This window comes from Daphnia carinata, chromosome 5, assembly GCF_022539665.2.
Source record: "Daphnia carinata strain CSIRO-1 chromosome 5, CSIRO_AGI_Dcar_HiC_V3, whole genome shotgun sequence".
Lineage (NCBI taxonomy): Eukaryota > Metazoa > Arthropoda > Branchiopoda > Diplostraca > Daphniidae > Daphnia > Daphnia carinata.
Window position 1 is genome coordinate 7,779,706 of NC_081335.1, and position 16,565 is coordinate 7,796,270.

A 16,565-nucleotide genomic window follows, 5' to 3' on the forward strand; every position below is an offset into this window, starting at 1 on the left:
TCACTTGGAAAAGATCTGTTTTTGGCTAACTGTCACTGGATTTCGTTATTAATAAACGAGAAGTTCGATCGGGTTACACATTCTGATCAAACAACTCGATCACAATCCGATGCGGCACGGGTTGAAAAATACAACTGGCCAACCCGCCCTGAAAGTCAAAATGACCCGACTGGTCAGCAGAAGACCCGACTAACGGGGGTGGCCGAGCCCTAAATGTCACTTATAGAAATTACGGAAGTTAAAACTGACATTTACCGTAGGGTGGAATTAAGGGGTTTTCATTGCACACAGTTGATTATGTTATACTGCTTTCTTTCTGAGCCAAAGAAAAAGAAGTCGATCGCAAAAAAAGAAGTTCGTTCTTCATTTACTCATGCGATCCGCTGTTAGTGCAATTTTGTCAGCTCCGGCTCCAGAGTCAAATATGTCTCACCCAGATTACAGACAAGTGAACGAATTATGTTATTTCACAAATGGATGGATTCTTAATCTGACACTTGCATCTTAGACAGCCCATGATCATGCTGCTTTGTTGATTATGGTGAGGCATCTTGGTTCAAAGCTAAATCCTAGAAACTTTTCCCGGTTATATGAACGCATCTCAAAGCAAAATTCTTTTAGAATTAAGGATAGCTCAGGAAGTGTGCGTACCATTTCAACCCGGTTTATTAAATCATATCCTGTAGAAAACAATGAATGGGGAGATTTCCAAGTCAGTTCATATTTCCATTTATAGCTCTATTTTTTTAGAACATGTTCTGACTTGTTGATAATTAGACTCACCGTAGAGTGCTTGGTCTCATTTGTGTTGGTGAATGCACTAATACACAAGAAGTGAGTGAGCTTAGCAAAATTCACGAATCCTTGAGATCTAAATTCAGTGGGACTTTGTATGATTCTTGCTGCCTTTTTTTGGGTTTACAGCATGATGGTAAGTGTGAATTATCAAAAATTCATGGCAAAGAACCTAAATAATTTGTTTGCATTATGGAAAGGTACACCCTATGTCACATCTGCTGTTGAGCATTCACCAAAAGAAAAGCAACAACCTGTGCTCCCTAAAGATCAAGAAAATTCATCCATTTCCAGTAAAACCCACAGTAGTCCAACGGAGTCATATCATCCGTCTTGCAGCGATGCTGAGGGGCCTAGGTCTCCTGGTATTAGCGACCATGATAGTTTTGGTGAAACACCGACCGCTATGAACATAAGTAACATCACAAGCAAAGTAGTATCTCATCCGTCTCGCACCCTCTATTATCCGAGTTTGGACAAGTGTGTCACTTTAGAAACAGATTTACAGGTACTGAAATGAAAATGAAAATGACACTAATATTATCTACCAAGTTTTTTCCAACTTGTTAGTTCATGAACTTTTCTTTTTGTATTCCAGGATTTCGTGTCATCACTCTTTTGGGTGTTGGAATCTAAAAGGCTCGTCGCTATTGGCAATATCGACAAGGAGAAGCAACCTTTTTTGTGTGCTCCATTTGAACGAAAAGATCTTATCGGTGTGCTCCGAGTTTGGCAAATATTGCGATGCCGACGACTCACTTAATTTTTTTTACATGCTTTTCTTTTATAGGAATGGATTTAGAATCTCGAACTCATCGGAAACGCTGCATTGGTCGTTGGAGGAAACAAGTTGGAGATTTATCTCTTCAGGCAGGACTAATAGCCGAAGCACTGGAGCATTACCAAGCGGCGGCGGATGTCCTTCGACCAGCGAACGATTGGTAGCGAAGTCCTAGATAAACATTTCCGAGAAGTGAATTATCGAATATCATACAGGCTTTGGTTAGCTGGCGCTTTCGAAGGACTTTGTGCCGCCTCCATCACTCTTCTTTATCCTCATCTTCGGCGGCCCACGGCCATTCAGAGAAATGGATCACTAACAGGCGAAGGATTCAATGGTCGAATAAGGTATGTCATAATCATCTGAAAACCTTTTAAGCACAAATAATTCACGGAAATTATGCTTTTAAAAAAATTATTGCTATAACATCCGTTTTTAGTATTGAAATACTTGCCCTGAAAGCTGGTGTTTATCAGTTCAACAAATGTATCGTGATTTTGTAATTATTTGTTCGTTAGGTCGAATTCTTCGGGAGCTGGAGTTCGTTCTCTTCCTCCTGATATCGACACCCATCAGCATTTTCTGAAGAATCGTTTGAAATTCAAACATGCGTTGGGACCAGACGAAGTTATTGAAAAGTATCACGAAGCCGTAGTCCATTACTCCAAGTACCGTAATGCTGGTGTAATTGAAACAGAAGCGTCCATTAAGGCTGTACACGTTCTTATTGAACAGGTTAATTTAATCATTGTATTTTTTTTTTTTTCTTCCAAAACGCTCACTTTTCATTGGTTGACAGAGAAAATACCTTTCGGCTGCAGAATTCCTACAAAACGTAGTTTTCATCAACTTACACCTTTCCGATGAAGAAAAGGTATATACCTTAATGGATATCTAGGTTTCTAAACGATTTTATTTTTTTTTTTTTGTATTGTTGTGAAAAGCGGTTTTTTTTTAAATTTTGTTAATTGATTTGGTTTTCTTTCTAGATACAAAGATTTACTGCCCTGTCTGAGCTTTATAACCAACTGGGATTTAAACGTAAAAGCTCTTTTTTTCGCCGCGTGTCTGCGATGCGTTGTGTTGCTCCTATGACAACACTTCAACCGAACTGGACACTTTGCTATCAGCTCCTTTTTGAATCAATTGGTGGTTTTAAGCTTTCACTTGAGCCTGGCGTATTATCTTACGGTAGCCTAACAAATACCCTGTTCTACCTCATTTCATAGATATATAAGCTTGAATCTTTTGTTTATTTTACAGAGCACGCAAATGGATGGCCAGCTTTGCAAGTTCAGATTTTACAAGAACTAACTGGAACAGCCAGACGCCTGGGCAATGTTCCATTGGCTATTCGCCACGCTTCTTTACTGGTGCACCTTCTACTTATCCAACAACAACAAGCCGGTGCAGCGGCAATCCTGTCAAGTCAAGAGCAAGCAGAAATGGCAAAACAACTTGAACAGCTGTCGCAACGGTCGGAGACGCCACTGCATCCGGGACCTCTTGCACTTGAAAATGGCACTATAATCCCCCCGGTTTCCTTGACTCTTTTGCCGAAAATTGTTAGCTTTAAATTGCAGCCGCCAGGAGCTGTCTTGGCCGCTCAAAGGCTTGTGCCTGAGGATGAAGTCAACAATGGTCCCTTTTTGTTTACCCCTATTCAATTCGGATCTTTTAGGAAGCAACCAACAAGAAAAACACAAGTTGAAATGGGTGACTATATTTTGTTTTTATTTTTGTTTTTTAAATTAAATTAAATTAATTTTATTTTATTTTTTTATATTTTTTTTATTTTTTTATTTTATTTTCTTTTTTGTTACCTTTTATTTAAAAGAGTGTTTGATAATCTTTGAATATTACGTATCGTAGATTTCCAATGGGTGGAAGGCGACCGATGTGAAGTCATAATGCAAGTCATTAATCCTTCTGCTTATGAACTGCGCGTTTCCAACATGCAGTTGTTGACAGAAGACGTTGAATTTGAACCGGAAACTACGAACGTTATTCTTCCTCCGGCTCTTGACCCAAAAACAGCCACACCTACACCTATAACCCTCAGTGGTAATGCTTTTTCAAATCATAATTTTTTTTTTTTAGTTTTTTTTTGTTTCCTTTTCTTCATCTCCGATCTCCGTCTTCCGTTTTCGTCTTGTACTCCATTTCTACTTGTCTCAGTGTTTCTTTTTTGCCTAGTTTTTTTACTTTGTTTTCAAGTTCCACAGTTTTCCAGTTGTAATTTCTTTCTTTTTTGTTTTGAAGGCATACCACGTAAACCTGGACTTCTTAAAATTGTGGGTTACTCGATGACCGTACTAGGTTTAAAGAACCACTGCAAATTGAAAAGTGCAATGCCCTTCATGGGCAGTTCTTTTTTTTCAATTCATGTGGTCCCGGTTTTACCCCGTTTATCTGTTCAGATTGCCTCGCCGAATCAGTAATCGAATACCTTATGCTATATGACATCTCATTATATTTGACTTTTATTATGCCCTTTCCTTTAGTAATTTAATCACCACCTCAGAATCTCAGTCCGTATCAGCAGCTAGCTCAGTACAACTTTACGCGGGACAAAGTACTGAGTGTAATTTGTCGTTGGTCAATACGGGCGATGCTTCGGTGGAATCTTTTGATTTGGAATTAGTCCATGCCAACCGATTATCATCTAATCAAGTTTTCAGCGTCAGGTAAAAAGTCTCTATACATGATTTTTGTAGTCAAAAGATTTTTTTACTTGGTATCTCTTTGGCAAATTTCAGCATAGATAATCTGAAAGCACAGCTTCCATGGCAACCTGGTACGGCCGTGAGTGTTACCGTCTATGTTCAGGGTGCCAGTGATTTTCTCATGCCAGCCATGAACGATTGTCTCACAAATCTCCACTCGGCTGACGATTCTGCAAGTCTTCCAAGCTTGTCTGGTATTTCAGTCGACGTGAAAATAAGAAGGTTGTCCACCATTTTAATGCATGTGCTTGATTTGTATATTTTGAGCAGGTCCACCATCAATATTTTCGCGACTGAGCAGTCATACTGGAGTTACTGGTTCACCACGTAACAAAGCCAAGCGAGCCGAATCTCTTGTATCAGTCCGCTCCGGAGCATCTAGTGTCAGATCCGGAGGAAGCAGCAATCTTCGTGCAGCTGAATGTCACAGCAACAGTCACATTGCTCCTCGCACGGTTGCAGCTCTGCTTAAGCTGCAATATTCTGGAGGTCTAGGATACACAGCAGGGTTTTGTAGGTCCACTAGTGTTGCTTTGACTGTCGAAATATTACCGTCAGTCATAATTACCAAGTGGGACGTACTACCTGCAGAAACCCCTTCGCACTGTTATCTTGTGCTCGACATACTAAATGCAACTCAGTATGGTAAGCCAATCATTATTTGGGACTTTAAATTAATAGGGAATAAGTCAAATTCTAAAATGTCCTTAATTTTGGCAATAAAATGTCAGCGATAGCTGTATCTTCCTTCTAGGCAAGTTAAGATATCATTATTTATAAACACAGCTCTATTGTTGGAAGTATTTAACCACAACACATTCATGCTAATTAAAGCAAAAATGTATGATAGATCTTTAATGTAGCATGTTCGTTTAAGTGGAATGATCGTAATGTTGCTCTATCCTTATTTACTTGGGAGGCGAAATTCAATAATTCGAGTAATTTTCTTATATTGGCAGAAATGGAACTCCAGTACAGCAGCTGCAAACACATTGCTATTGAAGCCCAAGACACGTGCCGTATCCCTGTGCCGGTGGAACGATGCCCATTGGTCAAATTAGCACACGTTTATACTGAAAGTGATCTGAATCCGGAGCAGCAGCTTGAAAAAATTGCCAAGATTTGCTGCGAACATATATCTTCTTTGGTCGAACTGAAATGGAGCATTTCGGGTGTCAACCAAAGTTCTTGTACTTCCACAGCTGATGGCACGGAATATAATTCCCCTAGGCCAATAAAAGGCAAAGCCTCATTGAGTAGCCTGCGCATAGCGCCTTCAATGTTGGACCTTCTTCACATCCCTCCTATCCAATTGGAGATTGAATTAAATCAAGAAACGTGGTCGGCTGAGCGAGCCGAATTTGTCTGTTCAGTGGGCGATGTATTGGACATCACTGTCAATTTATTTAACGCGTTAAGCAAATTTTTGGGACCCCTGAACCTGCAGATAGCGGTATACCAAGACCTACAAAATGGTACATTTCACCGGCGATTAGATACACGCCTCCTAACTATTGGGTCAGACCGTGCTGTTGTCGGAAAGGTATAATGATTGCCCTTTTTGTTTACATTCAAACCTGTAACTTTTCTTAATTTTGCCTTTTTCTTTGTTAAGATGGATCCAAATAGTAGCTACAAACATAATTGTGGCATAATATTTTTTACACCTGGAAATTACAAACTAGATGTGGTTTGTTCACTCCAAATTTCAACGCAACATAGAGAGTCGAAATTCAATATGTCATATGATCCAACTCACGAACAACATATTTGGAAATTTGTCCCATCCGTTGAAATCATCGTTTCTGAACCGTGACCTTTGAAGAGTAAGTTCACATTGAAGTTGTAATTGGAACTTATTAGCTTTCCAATTGTATAAATGAGTAAATATCATCTGACTTGGTTGTAAATTGTTAACCATCGGTGGCTATTTGCCCTTCAATTGAAAATGGTGTTGTTTCACGCTAAAATTTGTAGTTTTTATGGCGCTTTTTGTTTAAGTTTGAGCTCTCTTTAGTCGCCCATGTAACAATAGCCACCAAGACGAACGACGAACTTTCTTTTCTTATGGTATAAAAAACATGTAATACTGCTGTATTTTCAAATTCAAGTGTCACCGTAAACTCCATTGTAAAAACAAAGTATCCTGCAGTAGCTATATTTTCCGTAGCGATATCTAAGATTGACGAGAATTCCAAATGGAAAGTAAAAAGGTGTGCATAGGGAACAGCGATAGAGTCTGGGGGTGGCACCGTAACCGGAGTAACTGAGCCATTGTGGTATCGTCAAGTGCAAGAGTAGGCACTACAAATAGTGGCAGCATGTGGAATTTCTAAACAAAACCGGAATATGGTGAAGCAGGAAAAGGCAGTTTTGGTGGCTTGAAGCAGTTAAAGCAGCTTGTTATGAATTATTTAATTAAACAATTAGAAATTCCAAAGTTGGCAAACACTGTAGACCTGATGTTACGAGCCAGCAGCAGTCTCCAAGTAACGGCTGGGCGGGTAAGGGAGACAATAGAATTAGCGGTTTTCTTAATTTAAGGCCGTAATAATGGTGTTATGTTTTTAGTCGTTTCACAGCATCTATAAGAGGCTTCCTTTGACAGGTGCCCTTATGGCAGACGTCAGCCGTTCGGAGCACAAATTCGCACAGGGATGATGATGAATAATCATGCTTGAATCGCTTGAACGCCATCAGTTCCCCAACGCTCTACCGGAAAAAGCACCTGTAGAAAATGTAATCGATGTAATGTGAACGGCAAATAAAAAAAAAATTCGAATGTTTTGCGTTACCGCTAGCGGATGAGCCGAGCATCGCCGTCGAGGGGTTTTAAGGGATCGAAGTCTTCAATGTTCAAAATTTCATGTTGTAGTCTGCTTGATAGTGCTAGGGTGGAGGGCCTTTCTTTCTAGTTTTTTGTCTGCTACCGTAGCCGGCAGAAGTTTTTATACCTATGTTTAAATTTCCATAAAAAATCGTGAATTGTCTTTCTTCTCTAAGTTCTTTCGTTTTCTTCTGCAGTTGGTGCCTTAAACAACATTTTTCTAAACGAATTTCCACATTCAGTAAAAGACATACTAGTGCTGCTTCTCAAGAATAATTCAGAAATGCTCCCCCGTTGTCTACGCGTAACTGATACTGCACTATGTTTGTTCTATGCATTTGTTTTCTCATATGCCTAATTTTTTTTTCTAATTTAGGCCTTCAGCAAACCTCTATGCATTAGTTTCCAAGAAAGTGGAATACTAGGAAAAAATTTAAACCGTCATTTGCAGTTTGTTGGAGTCAACAGCTTCAGCTCAACAAGAATGTCTTGCATGCCACAAGACGTAAGCCTGGAGGTGAATGAAATGTTTGTTGTTGTTGCTATTTTAGATTAACAGGCATCTTTTTAGAAATGCAGTGGCAAAAAGGATACTCTTTACAAGAGTGTAGAGATTGAGATACGTAGTGGTGAACCAGCTGTCCTTCTAAGCTATGAGTGGTTTACCTCTTATGCTGCAAAGCAATTGGGAATAACTATAGGCAAATGGTAAAATCTTGCATATTTTTCCTTCATCTCACTGCACTCTTACCCTGTTCAATTACAGTTGGGCCCCACCAAAGGCACATCACAATCGATTGACTCTTCTTAAGTCAATTCACATTTATAAGAAACACAGAGTGCAATACGAAATTCGAACTTACTTCCGCCACATGACTTATGAAAGGTTAACAGAATCCACGCTTAAAACTTTCTTGGAATATATTCAACGTAATGTTCCGGAAGGTGTTGCTGTTAAGGTCACTAAGGTAAGGTTCAGTTCCTCGTGTTTGTTAATATAGCATTTTCATTTGTTATCTTTTTCCCTAGAAATCCGTATTGAATCTTCCGTCATCACTGAGTGATTCAGTTCGAAGATTGTCCATTCAATAGTTATTGAAGTAAAATTGTAATAATTTTTGAAGAATTGAAATAAACACATAAACGACATGTGTAATAATAAAAGAAATTAGACAATAAATCTATACACTCACGTACAGTTAAGAATGCTTTGGAAAAAAATGTCTACGGTAAAAGATTGTAATTAACCTGGTGCAAACTTCCCTTAAATAGGTGCAGTGAACAGGGGACAAGAATAGGATCCAACGCCAAAAAAAAAGGATGGATTACATATAATACAGTAGTAATTGCCAAATCGAAGCTATCGGATTACACGAAGATAAGCAGTAAGAATATCGAACGGCGAAGGGTTCATATGTTGCTGAAAGAAGACAAGAATAGTTCGTTGTTTCCGTTCACGGAAACCTCCTGCCCACAGATCTTGAACTTCTGATGTTGAAGGTAAACGCAACTCTTGGCAGAAAGCTTATACAACATGATGTACATATTTCATGTATATTACTGTTTCCCAACGCAAACCCGTGTGGACTAATAACCACGTAATTAACAAAAGGAACAAGTACAACTCAAGTAACGAAAAGATAATGGATGCGTAAACTCAAACAAGAAACGTCGCCAAATTAAGGTAGGGTTGTCGTCGTTCCTGTGATGCTGCTACTACTAGAACCGGAAGTGGCCCAAACTAAATAAAAAAAATTATAATAAATTTAAAACAGAAAACAAAGAGAACTAAGGCAGGAAACTAGCATCGCACAAAGGGTAAATAAACGAAATTAAGGAACCGACAGCTGTAATTGAAATTTAATAACCTTAAGCAATAAAATGCGAACGGGGAATGAAGGCATGAAGAAAAATAAACCATTCAGAACAAAATCTGACCGAAACACTTAAATGATGCTAGCGTAAGAAAGATTTGCCGTAATGTCGACAACCAATGTCGCAACGTACACTATACTAACACATCACTCACCCAACAAAATGAGAAGACGATCGTTCTACGGATGCACAACAAAAGGTTGATAACCACTTAAAATGTCTCCTAGCCAGGTACCTTTATTCATTAAAGGTTCCAAAAGGGACAATAAGGGAGGCATCTAGTCATTACTATTTTCAAACCCTACTGAATTAAATGCCTTGAAAGCCAGAACATAGTTGATGATATAATTCTGTCACAGCCCATTTTACCCAAGGTGAAATTTTGAAGGAAAAGTAAGAAGAATGTTCTGTACCGGAGTCTTATGAATTTTACATAAAGTTCACTAAACATAACGAAATATTTGTTAAAGATGGTAGGAATCCGCCAGCAGCCAAAAAATAGATGCGTACAAGTAAAGTAATTAGATTATTGCTTTAAACACCATAGACGAATATTCGATTAGAGAAGCAAAGACATACTTTGCAGTACAGTTTTGGAGAAAGAAAGATAAAACTAAAGCTTACCTATTATAATGATGAGGATTATCAGCCCAATGACGCCCATCACAATCATCATCTAAAAAATATTCAAATTTATTCAGAATTATTTAAACCACACTTCTGCATGCCATGTTTTTTCGTTTTGTAACGCAGAGGACCGCCCGGAATTCTCGTTATTCATGATTCAAGTATAAATGGTAAGCAAAAATGGTACGTAAAGCCTAGGTAATCAAACATATCCTATACCTTCAGATTCTTCCACCAAAACTTCCGTTTCAATTTGCCAGCTTGTTGTTCAAACTGTGAAGCTCCTTGTTGCAAAGCATCTATGAAAATAATTATTTTTAATAATCTTTGCCCATTTGGACAACAAACATAATAATGTTTTAAAATGTTTTAGTGTGGAAAACAAGGATGTAAGATAAAATATCACACCAGAATGAAAGAAAATGATGAACATTGGAAGGATAAAAACTAAACTTCAAACACTTAAGTTAAAAAAAAAAAAAAAAAGTACTACCTGCTCTATCGTCAAGTTCTGAAAGCTTTTGATCTCTCTCCAATACTTTCTCAACGTTTACTCGCATAATTCCAACAACCTATCAAGATCAAAGGATCAACTGTTAGCTGGTTCCACTAAGTGTTGTATATATGGGCTGACCTCATCCACTTGGGCTTGGGTTTGCTGCAATCTTTTTTGGGCAGCCATCTGTTGCGGGTTTCTATTTCCTCCAACAACTGGAGGCTGGCCATCAGGTCCAACTTCTGTTCCGGGTGCAGCAGACCTTAAAATACAGTACATATTTAGAAATCTAGTTGTTCCATCTTTAGAAGTATCAACCTCATATTTATATGCCAACTATGAAATAGAAGTTAACGTAAAATGGTCGCGGAAACTCAGATTCGGAATATCGAATGAATAAAATAACTAGCATTTAGTATTGTATGGACCATCTGCAAAACCCTGACAGAACTCGCCCTAAAGTTTCGCTCATACCCGTTTCAAAATATACCACTACATTTCATTCTAATTTGAATATTTTTACGTATACACTGACCAAAACAGCGGTTAGTTGAATACTATAATATGTTAAAAAACGATAATTCTTTGCTTACATTATGATTCCGAATACGCTTGCAGGTTTGACAGTACAATGGAGGAGCTCCTAACGTCTCTCATTTAGCAGTATGGACGCTTTTTTGACGTCATTCTCAGTATGGCTTTCTTGATATAGGAGGCCTGCAATCCGAAGAAAATTCTGGCCCCTGCGTGAGTCATATGGCTTTCGCAGGCAGAAGGCATTTCAGCGACGCTTGCGGAAGAAACCAGAAACAGGTTCCCAACGCCAACTTTTAAATAACTATAGATATTTTCTAGGCGAGACTTATTTGATTTCGTAACCCAAGTTATCTGCTATAGGTATGGCATAATGTTTTGTATTTCAGTTTATGCTCGTGACTATTTTTTAGCATCTGCTCGTTATTTAATAATTTAAATACATAACTGATATAATCCACTTTCTCCGCTAGATGACAGGAAACACAAAGTTCTTTAGGAAAAAAGAAATGCGAGGAATGGAAAGTAGGCGACAGTTTGGGTTTATGGAAGAGAAACGGGTATTCTGGCTTTTCGTTATAGTTGCGCTATGTCATGTCTATAAACCGATAACACGGATTATGAAACTGGCCTACGAAAGCCTGCACAGACCCACAACATCGAGACGTGGCAGCCACTGTGTAACAAGGCCCGACCTAGTTGCCAGTCGTTACTCCCCGCCCTGGATGAGAAAAAAAAAAATTATCCATTTCTTTTCACGCTAAACAATTCGTATGATGAAACATCCGTTTGCTTGCTGTGCATTTATTCGATGTATCACATCAAATTTTAATGTCATAGTTTTCATGACACTATACTAACCGATTTTCTTAAGAGTAAGTATAGCTGTGGTTAAAATCTTAAATAACTGAAAAACAGGAGACCTCCTATTCCTTCAAAAAAGTGTCACGACAAAGAACTTGTATTGATACTTGCTTTTGGGCCCTTCGTATACAAGGATTAATTAGTTGTAATACTATTCGTAAAACGGCAACTCATTCTGAGCTTTATTTTCACGTCATCGAACATAACGCCATAAAAAGTAACTTGCTGAAGCTTGTAGTCGTTTTGCCGCACCTTCCCCGTTGGTATCAACTGAAAGAAAACGCGATTTGTATTGCACGCTCCATGTGTAGTTTATTGTTTTATTTGTCTAAAAATTGTTGAAAGCAGCTTTTCTTTCTGTTCTTTAGCAAGGGATTTCCATAGCTACCGTTTTAGGCGATCACATGTACATTAAAAATTTAGCTACTCTTAATTCGGATTTGTAGTTGAGAAAACGTGTTAACTTGTTTCCCATTGCATATTATCCGCCAAACATGGATATGGCATAGATTTCAGATAGGCAGAACTGGGAAGCCGCAACGTGTAACATTTAACGGGTACTAGGATGGGTTCAATGAGCCATTTTAAAAAATCTTTTTTTCTTTTTCCCTAGGTATGGGCCTAGGCCGTAGCATTAATGCTGCGGCAATGGGGCTAGTTTCAAGACGAACCTGTGCGCTTCAGGTGAGACTGGCTGCAGCATGCCCAACCCAGGCTTTGCCTGGTCTGCAATGCGTTCTTGAGTATAAATTGCCGAAATGGTGGCCTGCTTGCTCACGCAGGCCATCCCACCCCCCATTGACGGGGAAGCGAGTGGCGGGAGAGCCGAGCCAAGACGGAGTATGAGCAATTTGAATTAAAGTCGCCGGATGGTGTACAGACTGCACGGGCAAGGGCTTATTGGCCTTCTCAAGGATGAACAGTCGCGCATGGCCTGAGCGCCATGCGGAATGCATTACATGCAATCGTCTACCTGAATTTGAAAATTAGCAAAGTTTAATTGCTGAACTATCTAACCAATAGCTAGGCAGACCTCTCCTACTTATCATATTCAAGCTCACATTCTAAACTACCTATTCACCAGCTAACAAGAAAATGGCAACCGTTCGACCATCTCTACCAGTATCGATTGATCTAAATCGGCTACAACGGATATTGATACCTGTGCTGCCGCAACCAGAACCTGATACGATGCGCCAGCTACCACCGGGAAAATTGCTTCCTGTGGAGGAAACATACAGGGACGTAAAACCTAGACGCATACGGGTGGCACGGGAACAATTACAAGAGAGGAACGTGTTGGAGGCCAAGAGAAAGCGAGTTCAGCAATCACTATTGGCTGAGGCTAAGGCCGAGGCTGAGACTAAGCAAAAACTTAATAACGGTAAGAATTTGGCTATAACTAAAGCTCCTGTTTTTTTCAGATATACCCGCTAATCCTGGACCGTCCAAACCAGTGGGTAAGCGTAAGCGGGAAGAAAATGCGACGGCAATTCTTCCTGACGAGAAACGTTCGAGACGATGAAAATCCTCCTTTAGTTAGTCTAAGTTATTAGTAGCGTGCATTCACGAAATTCTGTAAGAATGACTGTGTGTGTGAATGTGTATACCTTTGATGTAAATATCCTAGTCAAAATTATTGCGTGTTGTGCATGTGTGTGTGTGAGTATGAATGTGGTTTGAATGTATCATGTTTTGGTTTTAATCTGAAAATGCACTGCTTAATACCTAAAAAACTGTCTTTTCTCAATTTATTTGGTTGGTGTGGGGGGATATTAAGGCTAATTTCGCCTAACTTAAAAGAAGTTTGCTTTGGTAAGCCATGTACGTGTAATATCGCCTTATTCTTTTAGCTGGCACTCCATACAATTTATTTGCCGCATGGTATCTTTTCATCAGATAGAACATCAGAAAAGTTTTCAAATTCCGTGATTGTTCAATTGAATAGAGACATCTCGACGGAAATGATTTGCGTCCGTCGTCTTGGTGAAAGAAGCGAAAAGGCAGAATGTCTCGTACGAAAACGGTTTTCATGCGGAGGTTCCTAAACTTTGTTTGAAATTGCAAAAAAATTTCCTAGACAACAGAAATTGTAAAACAAGTTTGTTTTGATTCATTTAACGGAAAAACGCATGCTTTTTTATGGACCAAAATATTATTTTATGTTGGTGCGACATGGGGAACACATGTCTAGGCTATAAACTTAAAACTATGAAACGCGGACAGTTCGTAAGGCTCTTGCATTTCCGTTGATGGACTGTAAATACAAGCATGAGTGTATTGTCACGTTCAAAACTACACTGTACGTTTCGGGTTTTTAGAAAGAGTTTCAGTTTCGTATTCAATTTCAAGTCTTGGTTTTCTCCTGGCATTATCTTTGACGGCATTTATATCTTTAGGTTCAATGTCTTCGACATCGGATTCACTTTCTAACTCTGCTTCAAGATCACTGTCAGCTTCAACATACTCCACCTCTTCATTTTCACTTTCTTCTTCAAGTTCTTTTTCTAGCTCCTCATCAATCTCCTAGTTACAAAAAAAAAATTATGAACTACAAATATACTTCACAATTCTACAAGATTTTCAAAGGAATCTACAAACCTCTTCTGCTTCTTCCCCTTCGTTTTCTTCATCTTCTCCATAGTCCTCGCCTTCCATATTCACTTCCGCGTCTTCCTCCTCTTCCAAAGCTCTATTAAAAGCAACTTGAGGGAAGTTGTAAATGTCACCGTACTAAAGATTATTCCAATCGGTGAGTACTATTATTATTTCAATACTAAAATTATATTTTTAAAAAACATACAGTTCCCCGTTTAAGACGTTCAAGAAGTTCTTTTTCGATAGCCGAATCTAGACGGGCAGCGACTAGGGCTTTTTCTTCTCGGCGACGTTCACGTCTATCTTGTTTTCTTTGGATAGGCACCAGCTTCTTCCTATTGGGAGCAATTATGGAATATTGAGATATTTAGGAAAATAGGGTTATTCATGCAGAATAATTGATAAATGACATTTTAAACACTTACTGTCTTCTCAGCCTTAATTTTCTCATACGTATGAGGTACTGAGAAATTTTTAGCAAGCGCTGTTTACACTTTTGTTTAAGAAACCCAGGCCAGTATACTAGGTATTCATTAATCTGTCTAAGAGCTTTTTCTAAACTTTTAGACAGCTTTACTTTTTCCCACATATTTCGAGGAAATCCGGACCTTAAATGAAATAATTGGTTTTACATCTAGACAAACTATGTACTAACAAAATTTTACCTTTCTACTGTTTTCATATAAAGAAAGCAATTTCCATCTTCTTCTCTAACTGTTGCATACTGGCTGTTGGCAAGAGGGCAAGATGAACGGTTGCACAATCCAGTAAGGTTGTACTCATTCCTGCAGAACCTTTGTGTTTTTGTGCTGCACAGAACAAGGATACAATTTAAGCATTGTCACTCGATAAATATAAGTCGTTATTTAGACGCCAAATTAACTAAAACATACTTGACTTTGTAAGAACAGAAAGATTTGTTGATAATCGACCAAACAATCTATCCGGATTTAGAAAAAAATTATTAGCAATCTGTCAATGAACGTAAAATATAATCAAAATATACATCGTCGTTTTCCATTTTTTAAACAGTTGCTCGTTTTCCCTAATAATTGCCTCAATTACTCCTTTTTGCTGTCAACTGATTTAAAATTGCCGATGGAAATACTGTAGAAAGAAAATTACTGTTCACTGTCCACATGCTCTACAAACAAGCATGCGGAATCTCACAGTCGCCGTCTGCGTGTCACATATGGAAGTACCAGATAAAGGCCAAAAAAATAAAAAAGTAAAAAAAAAAATTCTTAACATTTTCAGTTCTGCCCGCTTCTAGCAGAGTACTCTCCCGGTAATCGGCGTAACTGTCTCTTCATTGATCGGCTTTCATCGTTTGGCGCCGCTACTTCAACGGATTTCTTATTTTTATCGCATGGAAATGAAAAAAAGAAAAGGTCTCCGCGCGATTAAAGTACGCCAAAAATCGAAAGGAGATGTGATTATAAAATACTGATTACGGAATATTCTGCAACGGTACTGCTCTTTGGCATAGACGTAGCGTACAGTATGTTCCAAAAATTAGTTCAATGGTAAAGTATTCTTTGGAATGGTCTTGCAGAATTCTACCATATCAGCCGATAGCAATTCGAGTACGTATTCCAGTCGTTCGGCACGGGTTTTGTGAGGAAAAAAAGGCTCACGCCAGAGTCAGTGGCAATGGCTTGAATTACTACAACAGAAAATATTGCACTAGGCTACATGCATAACAAATAAAGTACCAAAGCTGCTGGTCGTTTATGCTATTCTTATCCATTTACTCCTTTTCCCGAACAGTGTGCTTTATCACTCTATATGATAGTGAAACAGAATTACAGACCTATTGCAACCGTCCAATGGATCATCATTTATTAATTTTTAAACAATATGTCGTATTTTCTCCGATTTTCTCTTACGAATTGATCATTTCCGTCATCGGAGCGGTGAACAGGAAACAAAAAAAGAAAAAGGGGGGGGAGGGATCATTAGGCTGTGGGCAGTGGCCTACGCTAGGGAGGATGATCATTTAAAAGAGTAAATCTGGTGGTTGTCTGCCTAGGGAGCCTGCGTTGTCAAAACCAGATCGAAAGGTGCAAGGTTCAACTGGACCTTGATCATATAGTTCACGATAGATTTTAAGTTCACGTTAGATAGAGTTTAATTTTTTCATACATATAATTCAGGACAATCGTTTCTTCCCAGATTTGCGAGTTCAATGACTGAACACATCGCTGACCCGATATTAGAAGCCACAATGGAACGTGAAAATTGGAATACTTTAATCGTTGTGCTAACACAAGCAAGTCTCACGGTGGTAATTTAGCCTACAACATGCCACTGCCGATATTTGGGAAATAGCCTACATCTCTAACGCCTACTGTTTATTCCATACGGCAATTCTCCATTTTCCATTGGTAAGTGTTGCTTTGCAATTGCAGTACGTCACAGGGACAATCGAGGATCAGCTAT

The 16,565-nt window shown here is 38.8% G+C and overlaps 4 protein-coding genes across 5 annotated transcripts; 2 read left to right on the forward strand and 2 right to left on the reverse strand.

The window, feature by feature from the left end:
• The first annotated feature begins 211 nt into the window (after positions 1–211).
• On the forward strand, positions 212–6,212 carry LOC130702817 (trafficking protein particle complex subunit 9-like). Its single transcript, XM_057524430.2, has 18 exons — positions 212–448; positions 509–712; positions 778–931; positions 996–1,303; positions 1,394–1,511; positions 1,586–1,736; positions 1,792–1,923; positions 2,095–2,311; positions 2,376–2,450; positions 2,566–2,767; positions 2,840–3,292; positions 3,449–3,640; positions 3,839–4,013; positions 4,081–4,263; positions 4,336–4,496; positions 4,573–4,947; positions 5,262–5,845; positions 5,918–6,212. Exons 1-18 carry the CDS (start codon positions 374–376, stop codon positions 6,116–6,118), a joined length of 3,960 nt encoding a protein of 1,319 aa, XP_057380413.1. The 5' UTR covers positions 212–373; the 3' UTR covers positions 6,119–6,212.
• Positions 6,213–7,247: 1,035 nt separating this feature from the next.
• Positions 7,248–8,278, forward strand: LOC130702830 (small ribosomal subunit protein uS10m-like). Its single transcript, XM_057524442.2, has 5 exons — positions 7,248–7,433; positions 7,506–7,646; positions 7,701–7,837; positions 7,896–8,097; positions 8,159–8,278. Exons 1-5 carry the CDS (start codon positions 7,413–7,415, stop codon positions 8,219–8,221), a joined length of 564 nt encoding a protein of 187 aa, XP_057380425.1. The 5' UTR covers positions 7,248–7,412; the 3' UTR covers positions 8,222–8,278.
• On the reverse strand, positions 8,262–10,872 carry LOC130702832 (neuronal synaptobrevin-like). Of its 2 annotated transcripts, none has more exons than XM_057524444.1 (6): positions 10,721–10,872; positions 10,266–10,389; positions 10,125–10,203; positions 9,851–9,930; positions 9,629–9,680; positions 8,262–8,870 (listed from the first exon to the last, which is right to left on the reverse strand). In XM_057524444.1, coding segments are annotated over exons 1-6 (399 nt in total). In that variant the 5' UTR covers positions 10,723–10,872; the 3' UTR covers positions 8,262–8,808. The 2 variants fall into 2 exon arrangements, with proteins under 2 accessions (XP_057380427.1, XP_057380428.1); XM_057524445.1 differs by lacking the exon at positions 8,262–8,870 and adding an exon at positions 9,226–9,447.
• A 2,917-nt stretch (positions 10,873–13,789) lies between these two features.
• On the reverse strand, positions 13,790–15,289 carry LOC130702825 (protein MAK16 homolog). The gene is made up of 7 exons (XM_057524438.2): positions 15,130–15,289; positions 15,017–15,063; positions 14,789–14,932; positions 14,549–14,731; positions 14,329–14,458; positions 14,127–14,258; positions 13,790–14,051 (listed from the first exon to the last, which is right to left on the reverse strand). The coding sequence occupies exons 1-7, from the start codon at positions 15,142–15,144 to the stop codon at positions 13,821–13,823; spliced, it is 882 nt and encodes a 293-aa protein (XP_057380421.1). The 5' UTR covers positions 15,145–15,289; the 3' UTR covers positions 13,790–13,820.
• Between the last annotated feature and the right edge of the window lie 1,276 nt (positions 15,290–16,565).

Excerpts from the sequence above, each read along its gene's own strand:
- LOC130702832 (XM_057524444.1), bottom strand. Across the intron at positions 9,931-10,124 it reads AGAACTTGACGATAGAGCAG|ATGCTTTGCAACAAGGAGCT; the intron begins GTAGTACTTTTT and ends TTATTTTCATAG. Across the intron at positions 9,681-9,850 it reads TTTGGTGGAAGAATCTGAAG|ATGATGATTGTGATGGGCGT; the intron begins GTATAGGATATG and ends AATATTTTTTAG.
- LOC130702825 (XM_057524438.2), bottom strand. Across the intron at positions 14,933-15,016 it reads TTCTGTTCTTACAAAGTCAA|CACAAAAACACAAAGGTTCT; the intron begins GTATGTTTTAGT and ends TGTTCTGTGCAG. Across the intron at positions 14,459-14,548 it reads AAATTAAGGCTGAGAAGACA|GAAGAAGCTGGTGCCTATCC; the intron begins GTAAGTGTTTAA and ends TGCTCCCAATAG.
- LOC130702817 (XM_057524430.2), top strand. The coding sequence starts at position 374 with ATGCGATCCGCTGTTAGTGCAATTTTGTCAGCTCCGGCTCCAGAGTCA. Across the intron at positions 449-508 it reads CTCACCCAGATTACAGACAA|ACAGCCCATGATCATGCTGC; the intron begins GTGAACGAATTA and ends CTTGCATCTTAG. Across the intron at positions 1,737-1,791 it reads CTTCGACCAGCGAACGATTG|GCTTTGGTTAGCTGGCGCTT; the intron begins GTAGCGAAGTCC and ends AATATCATACAG.
- LOC130702830 (XM_057524442.2), top strand. The coding sequence starts at position 7,413 with ATGCTCCCCCGTTGTCTACGC. Across the intron at positions 7,434-7,505 it reads TGCTCCCCCGTTGTCTACGC|GCCTTCAGCAAACCTCTATG; the intron begins GTAACTGATACT and ends TTTCTAATTTAG. Across the intron at positions 7,838-7,895 it reads GGAATAACTATAGGCAAATG|TTGGGCCCCACCAAAGGCAC; the intron begins GTAAAATCTTGC and ends GTTCAATTACAG.